The following is a 21,340-nucleotide window of genomic DNA, read 5'->3' as shown; positions in this document are numbered from 1 at the left end:
TTATGTTCAGGTGTGTCTAGTTTATTAGTTCCTTTATTTGTTCAGTGTATTTAAGCTCTGTGTTTCAGTCTGTTCTTTGTCAGTTCTCTGTTGTGTGTACTTGGTTGTTTTGTTCTGTTTCATAGTGAAGAGTGTTTTTGTTTAAAGTTATTATCAATAAACCTTATACTGCTTGTGATTTACACTGCGTTCCAAATTATTATGCAATTGACATATCAGTAAGATTTCAGTACAATAAACATTCAGATTCAGATTCTTAGTATTTTCTAAGAAAATGTTTATTTATCCATGTCTTTTTAGATAACTGGTATCAATCTCAGACAAAATAATTTGCCAGATCTATGGAAACCCTACTTAGAGGTTGTTCCACATTATTAAGCAAGTCACAGTTCTCATGCAATATGGGGAGGAAGAAAGATCTTTCTGATGAAAAGCATGAAATGGTGCAATGTTGTGCAAAAGGCATGAAAACAACTAAAATTGTGTGAAACTGAATGGAGATTATCGAATTATCATAAGATTTGTGAGTGATTTAGAGCATAGCAGAATTCGGTCAGATAAAGGTTTATTAATGAAAGTTCCTATCAAAACAATGTATTGTATTAAAAGGGCAGCTATAAAAAAAGCCAGTGTTGAGCAGCAAACAGGTATTTGAAGCTGCTGGTGTCTCTGGAGTCTCAAGATGCTCTCCATGCAGGCTGGCAGTTGTGCGTAAAGATGCATTTTAGACACCACTAACCAAACCTCACAAAGAGAAACATCTTACTGATTTGTCTCTTGCATAATAATTTGGAACGCAGTGTAGATCCACCTTTGTTTTCAACCAAGTGTGACACTATATAGATATATACCCATATTTTGCTCACCAAGGCTGCATTTATTTGATCAAAAATACATAAAATATAGTTATATTGTGAAATATTACAACGTAGAATAACTGTTTATATATATATATATATATATATATATATATATATATATATATATATATATATATATATATATATATATATATATATATATATATAAAGCAAATCTGAATCTTCAGCATCATTACTCCAGCATTCAGTGTCATGTGATCCTTCAGAAATTATTCTAATATGCTGATTTTCTGCACAAGAAACATTTCTTATTTTTGTCAATGTGGAAAACGGTTGTGCCGCTTAACATTTTTAGAGGGAAACCGTGATATGTTTTTTTCTGAGTTCTTTAAGGAATCTAAAGTTCAAAGAAATGCATTTATTTAAAAATTTAAATTTTTGACCAGTTTAATGCATCCTTGCCTATTACTTAAACAAATTTCCTCACCCCAAGGAAATGTTCATTTTTCATTTTTATACACAGTAGTGTATGTATCAGAATTGAAAGCGTTGCTTTTTTTTTGCATTTTATTGTGTGAAAAGTTATGTCTGTCAAAACTTGTTTAGCATTTTGATGTTTAGCACAAGCAAAATGATTGAAAGTGAATATATCTAATATACATTTTATACATTTAACTTTAAATCTATGTATGACACTATAATCGGGTAAAAATATGCCAACTATTTATACGACTGGCAGCGATTGACTGAATATGAATTATGAACTGGCGATTAATATTAATTACTCTGCAGTGAAATATGCAATTTCAGCCTGCTTAACTTCTTTTCTAGTTCATAAAAATGAAGTGCTGTTGAAAGACATTGCGGACAAAAACATTGCGGACAAAGACATTGCACAAAAACTAGGGAAAACCTGTGATTAGAACTGCAGTGGTTACCATTGTAAATTTTATCTAATGAATCAAAACAGTAAATATTAACATTGCATTACTTTTCCTGTATATGAAGGTGGCTTTTTATTTGGATTTGTTTTCATGTTTTAATGAATGCAGCTCTCAGTCAGATTCTAGCTCCTGACAAATTTTGACAAGTTCGGCTGAAATGCAGCAGCAACTTTTGAATACTCTTAACAAGTAATTCAAATGCTAGCCAAAATTATGTGAAATATAGTGAAAATATTGTTATAACTATTCCAGGACCATTCCATTCAGAAGTCGTCATTTGGCAAAAAAACAACAACATGCACACAGTCAAACACAATCCTCGCACAGACTGGATTTATTTCCCCAGAACTTTACTATTTCTTTCGTCCAATTCTTTGAATATTGCACAATTTTGCCTGTCTCAACCACGCAGCCAACAGACATAACCTTCTCACTATTTCAAAGTAAAACAATGTACTTCTTCAATAAATTAAATATCCCGAAAGCTATATTTAAGAGTTTTGGGAACTAGAACATGATAAGAAAAAACATTTTTAGGCAGTTTTAAAGTAGAAGCACTGGCTGCTAAATATTTCACACCACTACCTCCATTCTGAGTGGGGAACAGTTTGTAAGGGTAGACATGCGGATAAACTCTAGTGTGTCTTTAAGTGTCGAGAGAATACATCTGCCCCAGCTCTCTCTCTCTCTCTCTCACACACACTCACACACACACACACACACACACTTATGCACAGCACCAGCTCTCTTCCTTGTGTGGCAGCTTTCAGAACTACTCTGGGACTCCACAACATTTGAGTTCAAAATAGATAACAAGACAAAGGAAATGGAGGGTGCATCTGCCTAATTGGGCCCTATGTGGTGACAGCATGAACCTGACACTTTTCCCACAACTCTCATGTGGATGAGACACGGGCGATGATGCGCATCCCTTTGTAACATCGGCTACACACACGCGTGCGTGCACACAGACATTGACGCAGACGGTCCCAGTGTAATTACACTGTTCGGCTCCTAATCCTGTGTCTTAAAAACCTACACAAGTCACTTTCTCTCTCTTCACTCTTTCCCCTCAGACAGTAGTCGGGGCTTGAATAGAGTTTAGAAAATAATAACACGCGAGCTTAACTGCGGAGTCTGTCAAGTGAGGGAAATAATATTTGTCCAGCTGGACAGCCTTTCCCTTTGTGCGGGCTAAATTAATGTTGAGATTTCTGTCTGCTCGAGGAGAAAGGGCTGTCGTGTCGGAGAGGAAGTGCGAGCTGTTTGGTGTTTGACAGGGATTATTAAAATCAGCCCAGATGAAGGGGAGAGGGGCGCCAGCAAAGCCAAATTGACACTGACACTCTCCATTACACTCCACTTGACTTGCGATGACGACGTTGATACAGTCTTTTTTCTCGCTGGCGCACGTTGGATCTGTGCAGAGCAAGACTTGAACATTGAGGGCTTTATAGCAATCTGAGGCCAGATGGATTGTTTATTTAAAGTGAGGGCAAGAAGATGTGTCAGTCTATATCCCTACGGCGCCTGGTAATACCGCGAGGCCGCTCTTTCCGATATGCATGTATTACCACCGAGCTGTACTGTAAATTGAATGGCACTCCAGCTTGACGCAGAGAGGGGAGGCGGATAGATGAAAAGCAATGGATTGAGGCTGGAAATATTTATGGCAGATGATAACTAGCGCCTTGTTCCAGCTGCGCTTTGACGCGAAGCCACTGATAAGGATCTTGTTGGAGGTGAAATCAAATCATTTCGTGTAAGGGGCCATCTTGTGTGTTCGAGGATGTTTCATCAAACATAAAGGCTTCTCTTTTCAAGCTTACATTTGATGCCATTCAGACAAATGCAATACACAAGCAGACATCCATTATTTTTTTCCACTTCTTTTCTTTTTTACTGGCTACGGCTGTTCATGAAGTTGGTTATGATCAGAGGTGTAAAGAGTACCTAAAAACCATACTTGAGTAAAAGTACTCGAAAATGACTATTACAAGTTACAAGTAACCAATTCCAATAAGACTTGAGTAAAAGTCTTAAAGTATCTGATTTTAACAGTACTTAAGTGTTTTACTTGTACTGAATGTAGGCTCAGAAATGCACTAGTCAACACCTGAGAGACATGCCGGTGAAAATAAGAAACAGTTGATTTATAAGATGAGAAATCATGTCTATTTTCTAAAGCAGATAGATTAATACAATTTAGTGTATAAATAAAATAATGTTAAGTAAAAATAACTAATTCAAAGTCTACTTGCACTGGATATGCTGGTTTCAGCCTCATCAAAAGGCAAAAGCACAAGATATAGTACCTTCAATGGCCTTAGATGGCGATATATCGCGTCTTTATAGCAGAAACAAACTACTGCAGAAAAAGTTAGGTGCCATGCAAAATGTAATGTGTAATTGCATCACTCATCACAAATGTATTGGAGTAAAAAGCACATTTACTTGTTCAAAAATGTAGTCAAGTGGAGAGTAAAAGTTGCCAATATATTTGATACTCAGTACAACTACAAAGTAGCCAAAAAGATACTTAAGTACAGTAACTAATTACATTTACTCAAATACTTTACACCTCTGGTTATGATGCCCACAATAGATGTGAAATGGAGCCTTACAGATTTTTTTTCTTTTTTTTACCCAATACAAGTATGTGCTGCAGAAACATTATTGTTCTTTCCATTTCAATTAGGTTACCAGATCTAATAAAATTAAATAAAATAAACAACCTCAACTTTCCTTACCAAAAAAACAAACAAAAAAAAACCTGGAACTTGATGTCCAGCTCCCCCTCAGTGGAGCTGGAAGGTCCAATCACACCCTAACCCTTAACTTAACCTATCCGAATTAGGTTACCCCTTTGATCCACAGAGGTGGAGCTGGACTAGCTCAAGGTCCACCCATTTGTCTCTTTGGTAAGCACCACTTGGAATGTGTCACACTTATGTATGCTATAGGGTCCAAGCATTAGCAATCAAAAACCACTACTATATTCCAGAAATAAGCCCTAAAAATGCAAACTGTGACTATCCTGCCCCTTCATGGGGTGGAGTATCCCCATACCTTCTGCCTCTGATGGCTTCCAGTGACTTTCCAACCCCTCATTGGAGTGGAGTACACACCACACTGTTTGCCTCAGCCTGCGACCTGGTGTCTTACACCCCCCATCTCACTTCCCAATTCTCTCAACTCTTCCAACAAGACAGCCATAACCATAAAATAAAAAAAAATAAAAACAATGATATTTAAAAAAAAGTTTTAAGAATGAAAAGAGTAAAAAGATTATCCATAGATAAAATAAAGCTATAATGATAATGATGCACAGGAACATTATTGTTGGAAACACATTTACTTTTTTTTTTTTTTTTTTTTCAGTTGATGAACAATTAAAACATTGACAGACAATCAGAATCCACCTGACTTAAATCGACACGTTATATTGTTATAATTATAGTTATCTTTATACTTATCATTCCTTTTGTGAACATACCTCAAGTCGCTTGTGTATTATAAGTATAAGTGTAATTCCTTAAACAGAGCAGCTGAACAGCTTTGATTTCCCTTATAGTCTGAGTATATATAAATATAAGGGCTGATTTTGAACTGAAAGTTCAACATTTTTACCAGTATTTCATTTTTTGTAGGACAAAAAAGATGGATGGGCAAGGTGAATTTCTGCATGACCATGCATTTGTGGAGCTGCAGGTGGAAGGAATCCCTGGTGAGGTGGACATCCAGAATCTCATCAGAGACACAGAGGAGAAACTCAGACTCAATGCCTGCAGGTCAGTGGCCTAGAGGACTCACATTTTACACTATGTTGTGCTCGGAGGTAAGGTGTGTAATTTTTTTTATGTTAAAATGCATTCTCCCATCCCAATTTAATGTGCAGAGATAGCTACAAACAGGACTTTAATAAACATGCAAATATGTTACATTCAAGGGTTAGTTCACTTTGAATGATAATTAGCCCAAGCTTTACTCACCCTCAAGCCATCCTAGGCTGACTTTCTTCTTTCTGAAGAATACAATCAGAGTTGTATTAATAAATATCCTGATGCGTCCAAGCTTTATAATGTCAGTGATTGGGAAACAATGAGTAAGAAGCTCAAGAAAGTGTATCTATCCATCATAAATATATTCCACACTGCTCCAGGGGGTTAATAAAGGCCTTCTGAAGCGAAGCGATGTGTTTGTGTAAGAAAAATATCCATATTTAACAAAGTTATGCTTTCTTCCTAAATTGAATATGGAAGGCGTAGGACGTAGTGTAAGAGTTTTGAACTGCGAGAGGAGATACACTTTCTTTGTAAGTGGAATATGGAAGACGGTCTGGTGGAAGCTAGCTATTTTACTTCATAACTTGTTAAACATGGATATTTTTCTTGCACAAATGCATCGCTTCACTTCGGAAGGCCTTTATTTACCCCCCCCCCCGGAGCAGTGTGGAATATGTTTATAATGGATGGATGCACTTTCTTGAGCTTCATACTTGTTGTTTCCCATTCACTGCCATTATAAAGCTTGGATGCGTCAGGATATTTATTAATATAACTCTGATTGTATTCATCAGAAAGAAGAAAGTCATATACACCTAGGATGGCTTGAGGGTGAGTAAAGCTTGGACTAATTTGAACTAATCCTTTAATGGATCAGTATGGCTGAAGATACTTCTTTTTCTTTTTTTTTTTGGCAAATCATTTAGAATTGGGTAACTCTGTGCTGAGAGATTTTCTAAACACAAACACACAGTGGACATACTTTTGTGAATGTTTTAGGAACCGGAATCACTGTCACATTTGCAATAAATGCATCAAATATGTTTAGTATTGTTCTTAATTCAGCTATTATAAGTTTTATTATGTTAGGTGTCTGTGTTTGTATTATACCATTGCATTCACACAAGAAACAATAACAGTGTTGCACATTTTATAGAATACAATCTCTTTCTATGCTCTATCCTGAAAGACAGAGAAAGAATGATATAACTATGGATTATGTCATTCTCTGGTATACGGGGATAACAGCCCTTCATCACTCACATAAACACACATCTTGTAGGTTTCAATGGACTAACCCATTCAAAACAAGACAGTCTCATTTTGTATTGATCCTCTATGTGCTTTAGTCTTAAAGGTGCAAAGATTATTGATCACCCTTATCTAGAACGCATCGATATACAGATATATGACCATCATATTTGTACTACAAGTATACTGCATGAATTGCCTATATCAGCATTGTTTGAGAAGACATAAAATTGCATAGGCTAATATATTAATTAATAATCACAAGGCTCTTTTTTTTTTTATCATGTAGGAGATGTAAATACAGGATGGTAGCAGTTGTTTAGTGCTTGAGTGGACATTGTATGATTCATTTGCAGAGCTGTTATTTCCACAGATGCTTTCTCCAGTGTCGGTAATCCTAACATTCAGACCGCATGATTAATTGAGGGTTGATGAATAGCATGCCACTTCATCTGAAATCAATGAACTTAAACACATTCTGAATGCAAGCTGGAGCTAGACGTCCTTTTTTCCCAATTTGATGGAAGGTTGTGGCATTATCAGATATTGAGGTTTTGTTGTCGATGAAGGACATGTTGACGAGTGCCCCTGAACTCGTTTCTCTCGCTCTGTTTTAATTCGTAATCTCTTTATGCCGATAATGCACCGTAGAATCTCACCTGCATCGGTAGTTTTGGAGGACATGCTTCTCATGACTAGATCTCTGTTTTTTTCCTTCTCCACCTCCTTCTCCACCTCATCCTCTCTCCCTGATGGCACCTCTTTCCATTGTGCTGCCCGCTCTGAAAAATCTATCTCTGCCATGCTTTTATCCTTTATGTTGCTCTGAGGACACGCGCAGGCCAGAAGGGTCTACGCTAAATGTGTTGTGCGTGAACAAAGGCGGTCTTACTCCCCACTGCCATTAGACACACGTTCTCATTCCTGTCTGTCCGGCCTCTCTCCTCTCCAAATGGGAAAGTAATAATTGAAGATTCCACATCTTGAAACGAAAACCCTTGTGTGGGTAATTCAAGGATTATTACTGAAGGCCGAGACAGTTTTTCTGCCTCTCTAAGCATTAAAGGGTTATTTTGTGTTCTTGGAGAAAGATGGAAGATGGAGAACCATTATAAGAACAAAGAACCCGGATAATAGGGAATTGCGCTGAGAAGAGAGAGATAGAGAGGGAGGGTGGGCAGGCAGGCGGGGTGAAGGTCTGGTGGTCAGTCGGAGCTGAGCCGATGCGGGTGGAGGCAGGCGAAGACTTCGCCCTTCTCCGTGACCTCCACGAGGGTGGGCCAAAGCCGTGCTCTACACCTGCTTCCTAATCCACTTATCCGAGGACAAGTTCTATGAAAGAATGGGAAACTAGAGAGTTTGCGGCTGCCTGCCTAGTTTTGCGGTCCTAAACCGTTTAAGGGTCAGCACGACAGGCTGCCTCCTCACGGCTCTAGGATGTCGGAGATTTGCCTAAGAGCTGCTTCCTAATTGAAGGAGATTAAGATAGCCTGTCAAACAGCCTGGGATCTCCCAAATTGAAACACTGTTATCCATTAAGCTTCATCAAATCGGACACTCAGGGAGGCCACCGGCAGTACGCCGGCCACTAATGAAGTGTCAGCCATAGTCCAGCGACGGGAGGCCGGGCTTCGGATTTCACCCTGGCTTACGGAAGATAGCCGCAGCAGTGTGCCAATTTACCTTGTGTGTGAGAGCTTGTGTGAGTCCTGACAAATAACCCGTTAGGGGTTTGGCACTAGAGGAGGCTAAGCGGGCCAGATCTCGAGTCGACGGGATCCACTTTCACTGCGTACTGCGTATTCGGGGAAAGAGAGGCCTTCTTTGATAGCTCCCAGATAGGCTATTTGTTTCCTGGGCACATGACTTGGTGCTCACTGAAGCTGAGGCTTATTTGAAAGAGATCTTTTCCTCTCCCTCCCTATCACCCTGCTATTTCCTTCTCCGCTTCTCTCTCCTGGAGCGCGACAGCCCACCCACACTAAATTAATTTTGACAAGGAACTTAAGATAACGTCAAAGCGCTGACTAATCAGTGTATTGGGTTTCTGTAAGGCAGAGAGCTGTGAAACATGCCATCATATTTAATAAAAGACTCCCGTTGCCTCTCTTGCTTTCTAGTCCTCTTGTTCTACCCCCCATCCTCTCTCTCTCTCTTTACCTGGTCTGTCATGTCTGGTTTGTGCGGATTTGAAAAACAATTACAGTTTTTGGAAGCGTGATTGGCAGACAGGGAGGAAGCAGAGAATGGGGCTTAAGGGAGCTTTTCCTAGTCTCTGCGCTCAGGGTTTTGTGTGGAGCTGGTCTCCCTGAAATTCCTTTCAACTTCTCCTTTTGTTGTTGTTTGATTTAAAGGGTAGATTAATCAGGAATTTTTTTGTGCGCTTGTGAGGCTGTTGACGGCCTTTTTGGCTTTATTCAGTGTGTTTCTCTGAGACTCTTTCTCTCTGTCTGCCTCTGTTCTTTTTACTCATCCTGTGTGGCTCTCAGAGTCAGTGAAAATCGTGTTATTGGATCTGATTAATCTCGAGGGGGTTAGCACACGTCTTCAGGTGAGGTCAGATGATCGGTCGCTTTGTCTTTTGCTCAGTACTATATAGCTATTTACCTATATTGTTTTATTTAGATATTCTTCAGTATATGTAAAAATAATAAGTTTTATGTAATCATAGGCTAATTAATTGTAATCATACTTGTAATATGTTTCTATTCATAGTTATACCTTTAAAGAGTAATGTATAAAAACACACGATCATTGCTTAATTTTATGTGTTACATCATGTGTACTCAAGTATTTTATAATCACAATGAGTGGTAGTATAATGCATTTTTGGAATTGTGGTTCCAAAATATGAATATAAGAATTATAACAATAGTAACAGATAATAATGTATTATAAGTATTATTGTATTACAAGTAGGGTTGTAAATTGAAAACCAATTCCAATTCTGGAATCGGACACTTATGGTCAGGAATCAGATACTAAAATTTTAAATTTTGATTATGCTTATTGATTCATGTGTGCGATTCAAACCGTTTTCAAGTGCAAGAAGACGCAAAAGAGAACTAAATTCGGCACTCGCGCCTCGCACTATTTTCTTTGCGCACACAGAAAGCTGCCTCTCATATAGTGTGCGATACTGAATTGAGTTCCTGTACACATCTTTGTGGTATCTATCAGTAGTTATTAAACAATAAAGCATAAGAGACAGGAGAAGCCATCTATCTCGTTTACCCAGGTGAAAAAAAAAAAAAGTAATATACTTAAAGTGCTCTATTTTCGCTCACTAATTTTGTACTTAATATACTAAAAATTCAAGTTTACTACAAGTGGTGACTAAATACATTTTTTAAATACATTTTAAATACAGAGATAGTATGTTAAAAGCACATTTTAGTTCATATTCATGGTGTCTCAAAGTAGGACAGTTGAGTACACTTAGATGTTCTTAAATGATTAGTTCACTTTGAAATGAAAATTACCCCAAGCTTTACTCACCCTCAAGCCATCCTAGGTCTATATGACTTTCTTCTTTCTGATGAACATAATTGCAGAAATATTAATAAATATCCTGATGCATCTGATAGATTAGGGATCAATGAGTATGAGCTGAAGAAATGTGCTTCCATCCACATCCATCCATTCATCATAAATATGTGCTCCACACGGATCCGGGGGGTTAATAAAGGCCTTCTGAAGCGATTTGTGTAAAAAAATATCCATATTTAACAGGTTATGAAGTAAAATATCTAGCTTCCGCCAGACTGCCTGCCGTATTCAGTGTACGCAGAAAATGTAAAACCCTTGCAGTTTACAAAGCCTACGGTACGTCCTGCACCTTCCCTATTCAACTTACGGAAAAAGTCTAAATGACGTAATGCCAGTTTACACTTTTTTCGTAACTTCAATATGGAAGGCGGTCTGGCAGAAGCTACATATTTTACTTCATAACTTTTAAATATGGATATTTTTTACACAAATGCATCGCTTCGCTTCAGAAGGCCTTTATTGACCCCCTGGAGCTGTGTGGAGCACATATTTATGATGGATGGATGTGGATGAAAGCACTTTCTTCAAATCATACTAATTAATCCCTATCACTGCCATTATAAAGCTTGGATGCATCAGAATATTTATTAATATTTCTGCAGTTATGTTCATCAGAAAGAATAAAGTCATATACACTTATGATGGCTTGAGGGTGAGCAAAGCTTGGGCTAATTTTCATTTCAAAGTGAACTAATACTTTAAGATTATCTTAAGAAGTACTAAAGAAGAATTTTTAGTATATTAACTAAAAAATTTATGCTTGGAAACTTCTGTTATACACACACATTATTTCATTACACAACACTTTTAACAGTTCAACACTTCATCAGACTTCCTATTTCAAAATAGTAGTCAACAGTAATTTCCCCTTTTTTTAAAGAACAGAATATTACATCAGATTTATGTAACATAGTCCTTCAACCAACTAGACAGACTAGAGCAGTGTTCTCAATGTTGTTGTTGTGTATGGAAATGTAGTGAGATGGGAAGCATTCCAAATTTTTCCATCACTGAGAACGTATGTACCCACCCAAAGTCTTTTGGCAACCGTGAGAGGATCTGTAAACTTTCTGTGTCCCTAGAAACTTGCAAGGGGTTCCATACCCTCACTTTATCCCCCTCCTGGAAACAAGGAGTGCGAGCACTCCGCTTAGCATCACTGTACTTTTTCATTTTGTGTTGCAGCTGTGTAACCCTTCGGCGAACAGTCATGTCAGCTGGTGAGTGCACAGGAGCAGATGGCAAAATAGACAGCCTTGTGCGCATTTGCCTGCCATAGAGGAGCTGAAAGGGTGAAGTTGCAGCATGTGGAGTGGCACAGTAAATCTACAAGAAGTCAGTTACCACAGGTTTCCATGGCTGAGGTTGCTGTATGGACAGTGTGTTTGAGCACACGGTTAAACCTCTCCACAGCACCGTTAGCTGCCGGGTAGAGAGAGGAACGATGGTGGCGAATATTCCTTCTAGAAAAGCAGAGAAAGCAGCAGATTTAAAAACTGAACACCTCTAGTCGGATGCAGTGGTGTCAAATGGCCCGACTATATCCACAGCCACTTTCTGCTATGGAACGCACAGCGTCATGAACCTGAACATACATTCCTGGCCACCAATAGAGATCATGGAGGTGTTGTTTAGTTCTCACCTCTTGCTGATGTCCTTTATAGAGACCAGCACAGATTGAAAATCAGCAGGTGCAATCAGCCATGAGCCTCAGAAGATGATGTTATCTTTAACAGACAGTCCCAGTTGCAGTTTATAGTATGGCAACAGTGTGAAGGAGGCCAAACATTGGGAATCTGTGTACGAAGTTTGGTTAGAGCAGGGCAAGAAGCACATGCAGTATCAACATCAGCAGCAGAAAGAGAATTATAGGCATCAGATAGAAAAGCAACAAACTCCTCATCAACATCATCAACTGAGTGCCAAAAAATATTTTTTCTGAAGTTTACATGTCTGTAACTCAAGAAGTGTTAAAGAAATCTTAATATCATTTTAGATTTTTGTTCCTATGAAACTTCTTTTGGAATCTTCAATTTTAAGGCCCTATATGGTTCAGTCCCAGAGATATTTAACTCTTGCTAGCTTCAGAAGCTGATAAAATGAACAAAATCCTTTCTTCCAAATATCCTTGAAACTGATTCAAATATGGATTATAATAAATACACTTTTGATTACACTTTTAATATGCCTCAACTTGACCATTTCAGTGAATTTTTGGCACTCAGAGAGGTATGTTGTATGCAATTATTTTGATAGAGGGAAACAAGATACATTTCTAGTTTCAACATTAATTATTCTTCAGACATTTCTCTTTAAATGCAGTAAGTATCAGCTGTATGCAAAGTGAACCCCATTTGGTTTTCGACCATTGAAAATGGGTAAAATTCAACAAATTGAACATGGAGCCACATTGAGATCCTCATATCAATGGGATTGAACCATATAGAGCCTTGAAAATGAAGATTTAAAAAGAAAAGCTTGTTAATAACCAGCATCCAAAATCATATTGAGATATCTTTAATACTTTTTGAGTGATAGGCACACAAACTTTGGAAAAAAACATATTCATGGTCAAATTCTATGCAGTTGTGTTGATAGAAAAAAAAAGAAAAAAAAAACGAGATTCATTTCTAGTTTCAACATTATTTCTTGTTAAGATATTCCTCTTTAAAAGAAAAAAAAGAAAAAAAAAAAGAAAAAATCAACTGTAGGGGAGAGCGGGGTAAGTTGTCACACTTTTCACACTGTCTAACCATACATCACAATAGTATAAATGTCATAACAAATGAAAGAAGGAAGTCTTGGGCACATATGTTGTATTCATTACATTTTCATATCTTATCTCATTACAAAGTTGTAGACTGTTGAATAGAGAATGTGCACTTGTGACAATTTGCCCCATCGGCGGGTAAGTTGTCACACTAGATTATCTAAAAATAAGAACACAACTACTTAATTGTTATTATTGATTTTCATTTTTAAATTCAAACCAGAACTGGAAATATAAACAATCATGCCTAGAGAATTTGGAAAAACAATTATTTCAATCCAAACAATACACATTTCAATCAAAACACATTCAGTGGCAAGACCACTTTACTTTGAACTTTAAACTCAAACTTTTTCTGGCTTGCACATAAATCCATGATAACTGAATGGAATACTGCAAATAACTCGCTTAACTTAACATGTTTAATCTCTGAACATAACTGACTTAACATGTTGAACCTCTTTTTTGAGCATGTTCTATGTGTTTATTTGTACTGGGGCAAGTTGTCACATGTGACGACTTGCCCCAAAGTCATTGAGACAACTTGCCCCAAATTGACATGTGTGCTAATGTTGGCTAAATCTCAAGGTGAGCTCAACATAGCACGTCAGCTAAAGTATCAAAAGACACGTTATTGTCTCCTCTATGTTGTGCAAAATAATAATTTTTATCATTCATATCTAACAAAGTTGTACTGCATAAAATTTAAAGTGCAAATTTTGTACTTTTTAAGCCAAAAAATAAGAAAATTGCGTTAACTATAGAAGAAGAAGTCACACAAAGTGGCTACTTGATTTTTGAGATAGAGCCTCTAGTTTTGGAGTTAAGGCTGGAACACACCAAGCTGACGGTCGGCCGTCGGGCATGTTTTGTTCGTCGTCCGACTAAGTTTTCTCAGTGTGTTCCGCACCGTCGGATAAAGTTGGTCCTCGTCGGCTTTTTTCCGGCCGATTCGAAAGGTTGAATCAGCGTCGGAGCTCGTCGGTCCGTCGGGACATCTGATCATTCTGATTGGCTGTTCAGATACTGCCACCTGCTGGTTCGGAAAGGCATTTCATCTCAGGCAGGCGCAGAACTGACGTGCTACTTGGCCGTCGGCTGTCTAGAGTTGGTTTGGTGTGTCAGGGCAACTTTGGCCGACGTGAGCCAACCCCGTAGTCTGCTTTTGTCGCCACTAGTTCGTCGGTGTCGGCTTGGTGTGTTCTGGCCTTTATGAAGAGTGTGACAACTTACCCCGCTCTCCCCTATGCAAAGTGACATTTAGTTTTTGACCACTGAAAATGTGTACAATTTACCAATTTACTCATGGAGCTGAATTAAAATCTACATATCTCTGGGGTTGAAACATCAATAGCCTTTAAAATGAGCATACCAAAAGAAATCAAAATATAAAAGGATGAAATCATGCTGCCATCTTTCTAAAGTTTTAAGTCTTTTTTTTTTTTTTTTTTAAGAAAAACAATTAATTTCAAACCCATTCTTGTGATAATCTATTCCTATTTGAAGCATGTCTCTTAAATATTTATTGTTGAATGTGAAACTGACACATCATCAGTGGCAGTCGGGCAGAAGTTTGACAGCAGCTGACCCTTTGATTGATGCCAGTCCTCATGAGTGCTCAGACCAACACTGTCCGTGACTCGCCTTCAGTGATCGCTGACCCCATCCAGCGCCAATACACAAAGGATTACGCAGGCGTTGGCGAGTGGCAGGAGTGTGTGCGGATGAGAGATGAGACTTTTATGAAGTTTTAGCGTTGTGTGGCTGCACAGATGGAAGCTCGTTTAGACCCTGCTGTTTGAGCAGAGTCCTGGGGTGACGCCTGGCTCAGCACCGGCTCTGAGCACAAATCCTTATTTTATTAGAAACATTAAACAGACTTAGTCAGTATATCTGCCTTTCTGCTAGCTCTGGATGGCTACACTTAACTAATGTATAAGAGTTAAGCTAAGTGATATCCTTGAGTTAACAATGTACACAAAAAACACAGAGGAACAAATAATTTACTTATAACTTTTTTAGAACGCCCCATAAACACGATAGTTCCCAAAAACCCTCTCAAAATATACCAAACTGTTAAAACAAACTCTAAAAGTGAAGTAAATCTACACATTTTGATAGAATTTGGCTGCTTTTGTCAACACACAACGACTATAAGCAGAATTTCACCTATAAAAGGGCAGTTTTGTTTGTGTGTCTGTGTCGACAGCATCTTTAGTGTGTAAAACAGAATTTTTATGTTCCCTGTTAGCGGTTGTGTTTTTACAGCGAGCTTTAGGCTGTTCATTAAACAGAATGGGAAGATTTGCTTTTCCAGCACGGTCTGTCAGCACCTTCATGTCCTCTCGTCACACATATTTCCTTTTTACTACAAAAAGAGACATATTTGTTGGATTCCTGTCGGCAACCTTGCATTTTAACCAACGAAAAGAGCCCTCTTCATCTTTGCTTTCTACATTATTCAGCTGCATATCGTTAAAATTAACAACCCTTTATGTTCACTTTATGTTTGCTCTCTTTTTTTCAAGGAAGTAAAACTGTGTCAGGTTTAAATGGAATTTAATAAGCTGCCATTCGAAGGCATCTGGACTCGTGCATTGCCGTAGTGTTTACAGCAGTGCTTTATGTCGCTTTGTAAGAGATGCGTCTGTGTGTGTGTGTGTGTGTGTGTGTGTGTGTGTGTGTGTGTGTGTGTGTGTGTGTGTGTGCGTGTATATACCTGTATGGCTTTACGGCTTTGTGTCATGTCTCATTTTTCATGGATAGAAGGAGACAGAAGTGCTGATGCTGTGTGGTTATGAAGAAGATCGGCTCATCCTGTCTCGTTGAGAGAGACGTGCCACACGCACACCCAGCTGATATATTGATGTCTGTGTTCATTAGGCCTGATATGGCTGATATCAGCTGTAGAGTAACCAGAGGATGCTGGATTTTAAAGAGACAGCTGACATGTAACAATTGAAGATGTTTCTTACATTTTGAGGGGGTATAAATGTTATTTCAATGCTGAAAGTCCATCAGCTGCACAATATAAAGTCAGACAAAGATTCTCAGCATAATGTCCATATTTAGTCCATTTGTCTTTGCATTTTATTAATAGTGAAAGCAGACAGGAGAAGGGGAGAGAACAGGATCATGACAAAAGGCATGCCGGATTCAAACTTTAATAATGTGTGTCTCCCACATTATTAAAACAGTTGTGTTTGCAGCATGTTTGTGAATGACTAGGCCACAGCTCCAATTGCAACTCTGCCAGCAAAGCTCCCCAGAAATGCAGCATTTTTCAACAGAAATTCAATGCCTGTCACTCAAAAAACTATACATCTCACATTCATTTTTCATTAAATATTGATTATATGATCACACTTTGATATGTCATTAAGAATGCATCTCAGCTTGGTTTAACATCATTACCATGTTTTTCTTTCAAATAAATGTATTTTTATTGTACATTTTTATTATTATTTCTAATACTTTATTGATTGATTGATTGATTTGGTTGATTGATTGATTGATTGATTGATTGATTGATTGATTGATTGATTGATTGAAAAATATTCAATCAATCAATCAAGGAATATGGTGCTAAACATTACTCATTCACAGCTATTACTGCGAAACTAGAAACCTGATAAATTATTTTTTTTTTTCTGATGTAAATTAAAATTTACATTTAGTAAATGAAATGTTTACATTTATTTTTTTATTTTTTTATTTTTTTATTTAGTTATTTGTGTGGTGTCTGCAAACAAGTATGCAGGGCAAGTAGAAAATCTGAACTACTGACCCAACTGAACCAGCGGACATACACTGCCCTCCAAAAGTTTGGAAACACCCCTGGCAAAGTGTGGTTTTGGACGATATCAGCATAAATTCTTATCATTTTTTGGTGCAAATACATTACAGTAACTTGACATTATCATTGAAGACCAGCAATAATAATTTTCATTTTGTTTACATAATAATGGGAATATATACATGTCAAAGTCAGACATGCCCCTTTGCCAGCTGTGATGCCTGGTTACTGGTTTAAACTTGGCCCAGGTTTGTAAAAGATGTTTGGGTCAGCACACCTTAACAGCTTCAACAATTGATTGCCAATTAAGTTTAGAATACAATGAACCAATGAGAACCCAGTTTAGGTCAGATAGCTGCTAATGGTGGATATTTTGATGAATCGAAAATGTAATTTTTTTCTACGTATAAACTGTTTATGTAATAAAATATGTTTTCGTAGTTTGTGTTGTCCCTTATCAGTGCAAAACTATCACAAATTAAAAAGGATTCATGCCAATATTGTCCAAAACCCCACTTTTCTAGGGCGTTTCCAAACTTTTGGAGGGCAGTGTATTATGACCATTTTAATATTCCAATAAGTTGCTTTTGTGTCATTAAGATGGTAAATGGTAGCAATGGAAAATAAAATACATCACTGACATTGAGAGTGTGTGTTTGTTTGTTTTTTTATTTGATTATAGTATTGAACAGAACCTAAAGGAACTGCAGGTCAAGGTTGGTGAGTCCTGCAGCGGAGAGAGAGTGCCCAGTCCAGTAGAATGCCTCCAGTGGTTCAGTCAGCGTAACTTGGGCATCCTGAAACCAGTGGCTACAGGACACCAAGAGCTGTTGGACTTCCTTCGAGCCATGGTAACCAAAGCCGTACTTAACCTATATGCAATCTGTCCATCATACGTCATCATGCCATGTTGGAGAATAGTATTCCACATTCATTTCTTGACACTAATTCTCTTTCATATATTTTAACAGCAAAACTTGCTGAAGACAGAGGAGGCTTGTGATGAGGCCGTTCTGCAGTTACTGCTGAGCATCTCTTCTCAGTGTGGTGTTGCTTTCCCTACTTCCTGCCCAGCATCTACCCAAGAGCATTCCCCGATCCCTGCCTTGTCCACACCATGCGATGACCTCGCTCTGGAGGTCCAGGAAGTATGGGATGATGTTCGTTTCTCATTGCGGAACCACTTACTTGGCAAACTCCAAATGATGGCTGAACCAAGCCAGACTGAGGGAGAAATGGGTGTTGGGACTAAGGTTCCTCAGAAGGTCCTGTACCTTCAGCAACTGTCATTCCTCTACACTGATACAAAGGTCCTCAGCTGGTACCAGCACCTTCAAATCAAGGCTGTACTCAGTGTTTTCCAAAGCTGCCAGAGCTGTAGCCCAGGTGGTGAGAAAGGCTTCGACAGACTGACTCTGGGCTTTCAAACCGCCTCGCCAACTCTTTGCTCAATGCTTAGAGAGGAAATTCAGGTTCTTAATGGGATTGCGGAACCACATAACATCCTGGCCTTTCTCAACCATGTCTACCTGAACACGGTGGCACAGGAGCTAGGCGTCCTGATGGAGAAGGAGATTGAGACAGCACTGAAAGACAATACCACACACAGCAGCAAAGGAGGCAAGATGTCCTACAAGAAGTCTGCTGTAGGTCAGTGTCTTCATGTCCTTCTATTCATGTTGCACACAAAACTGGAAATGATAAATTGATTTATAAACTGAAACTGCCACTTCCAATCTATTTGGCTGACTGCTATGGTACTGGTCAAAAGTTGTTGTTACTGACATTTACTCAGCTTAATGTCTCCATTTACTTTGAAATTAAACAATAGAACAAATAAACAATTGATGAATCGACTTTTTGACTTAAAGTAGCACATTTGGCAGCCGAACACACTTGTGGCATTCATTCTAAAATGAAAACCACATTGTTCTGAAAGTTTTTCCAAACACTGACGCAGAAGTTTCCACAAATGTGTTGTACTTGTAGGTTGCTTTGCTTTCACCCTTCTGTCCAGTTCATCCCAAACCAGCTCGATGGACTCTGCTGGCCATTCCCTGATTTGAAGCCTTTACTTCTGAGGTAGTTCTGACATAGCCTGAAGGTATTTTGTTGGTCATTATCTTGCTGTAGGGTGAACCTCTGACTAACTGTATACCAGAGGGTATTGCATGGCTTCAATTTGATGTGGTAGTCTTTTTGGTGCAGGGTGCCAGGGTGCCAGGGTGCCACTTACTCTTGAACCAAAGATTTCAGTGGTCCACTGGCAATAAATCTCTTTTTCTTATTCAGGAGATGGAGGTGTTTGACTGGAAGAGTATGTGATTTCCGGGTGTACACCTTTTTTATTATTACTGTTCTGACTGAGGAACAGCTAGTCACTGTGTGTGATACATTTTTGAAAGATATTTAGATTTTTAGAAAGCATAAATACGGGATAATTTACGGGACAGAACTGTTAAACGTTTGAAAACTATGCATCTGTGCTCAGGCGCTAACGTTCTCAGCACTGTCAGAATAAAAATCCCAGAGCTGTCAAAATAAAAGTCCTCTTCCAACAATCATCGGCCAAACAGAAAATCTGCAGATACCAATTATTAAAAAAAGTCTAAATATCAGCCTTGGTGATTTACTGAAGTTGTATGCAGATGGCCTTTGGGCAGTTCTTGTCTAGAATAATCTGCAAAGTGAATCAGATTTAATGCCGATATTCAAATGTCTAGCTACATAAGACAAGTACTATATATATTCCTTACCTCCAGGCATCTTCAGTTGACTGAATCAATGTACATTTTTTAATGCACCATTTGCCAAATGCTCTCATATTTTAAAGATAGTAACAATCACCGCTTCTTCTGATATTGCACTAACTAGTCTTTAACTGACAGATCTGTCATAGACTAGCTTATTCCAGCTCCTTGTACAGACGTCAACATCCATTTTGAATGGACTTATTAGGGCTTCACTTCCATTTAATTCACCTTCCTGCCACAATTCTCTCATTTTTACATGCAGCAGACACTCTCACTTATTTCCTGGCTGTAAAGACAGGATGAGGGAGCAGCAGGGCTGAATAATTGGCCCTACGTCTATGGGGCCGTTGGATTCAGGTGTACAGACCTACACGGGGCCCAACAATCCTTCTAATTAATTACAAGAGACACCACAGGTGTGTATTGCTGGAAAGTGACTGGAATGTGTGTCAGATGCTTGCGACTATGTACGTAATGTTCTGAGAACACTGTACCAGAAGCCCTTAGGCATGTAATGATTGAAATTGTTTTTTTATTAGTCAGTTACTAAGAGCAACTCACAGTTATTTGCTTCTTTATGGCTGATTTTCCAGCTAACAACTGTCTTAGGAAGTCTGAAAATGATGCAAAATCAAACAATGAGCGCTTTGACAGTTGTTGACGGTTGCAGGGTTTGCGTTTTAGCTACATAGCTGAATTTTATTAAGTAAATGACGAATATGGGTTTCGCTTTCAATAGAAGCTATCAAAACAACCTGGCATTTCTTTTCTTTGTCTTGTTAGGTGTTATTTATTGTGCTTTATTCATTTTCCATATTTTGCGGAAAGCCCGTCTGGGAGAAGTGGTGGTGGGGGTGGGTGGGGGATGAATCTTGACGCGCTGTCCCACGGGAGCGCCGCCGCTCCTGGCATCACACACTGTCAAAGCACTGAAGCATTTAACAGCTTTTCATGCGCAGATATGCCAGTTCCTTTAACCCCTCCATCTGAAAGGGATGAACAGACTTTGTTCCCCCCCTCCTTCACCAGATGTGGGAGTCTCAGCCCTTTGTACCCATCTTCTTCCATCCCTTGCTTTTCATCCCTCTCACTTTATGTCGTCTTTTTTCCCCTCTACTTTTCTTAGAGGTAATGGGGTGAGGGCTGGGCTCAGGAGACTGCCATACAGGTCAGCTGATCTGGAACAATGAGGAGTTTAAACCTTTACTATCACACCTCAGTGGATTTGTAGCAGACAGGATAAAGAACTGAAAAGGTGTAAGTGTGTGTGTGTGTGTGTGTGTGAGAGAGAGAGAGGGAGTGCTGGCTGATGTTTGTATGTACAGTGTATGTGCACATTACATGCTGTATTTGACACTTATAGGCATTGTATATTTCACATATATGTGATTTTGTATTGTCATCAGTTCAACCAGAAGAAAAGTATATAGTTTTCTCAGATATGCTGCATTCTCGGAGGAGACTCTTACAGAAAATCAATATTATTTTACTCACTTCTCTGTAGGGCAACGTTTTCGGTTTGTAAGACATACAGTAGGGTCTAAAACTCTGAGACCACAAACACACACACACACACACACACACACACACACACACACACACACACACACACACACACACACACACACACACACACACACACACAACAACAACTTGAAGTCATAACTCTCC

General features: G+C 38.7%; 1 protein-coding gene across 2 annotated transcripts in view; it reads left to right on the top strand.

Annotated features, from left to right (window-relative positions):
• Nucleotides 1–21,340, top strand: part of kiaa0825 (KIAA0825 ortholog) — a 188,106-nt gene that overhangs the window by 6,324 nt on the left and 160,442 nt on the right. For both annotated transcript variants that reach the window (XM_048189167.1, XM_048189168.1), the window contains exons 2-4: nucleotides 5,416–5,556; nucleotides 17,599–17,767; nucleotides 17,888–18,566. In XM_048189167.1, the coding sequence (XP_048045124.1) occupies nucleotides 5,426–5,556; nucleotides 17,599–17,767; nucleotides 17,888–18,566 (979 nt within the window). In that variant the 5' untranslated portion in view covers nucleotides 5,416–5,425. The remainder of the gene's footprint in view (nucleotides 1–5,415; nucleotides 5,557–17,598; nucleotides 17,768–17,887; nucleotides 18,567–21,340) is intronic.

Source organism: Megalobrama amblycephala, linkage group LG4 (genome assembly GCF_018812025.1).
Source record: "Megalobrama amblycephala isolate DHTTF-2021 linkage group LG4, ASM1881202v1, whole genome shotgun sequence".
Classification (NCBI taxonomy): domain Eukaryota; kingdom Metazoa; phylum Chordata; class Actinopteri; order Cypriniformes; family Xenocyprididae; genus Megalobrama; species Megalobrama amblycephala.
Note: the sequence above shows the minus strand (reverse complement) of the source record. Positions and strands in the feature narration are given on the sequence as shown.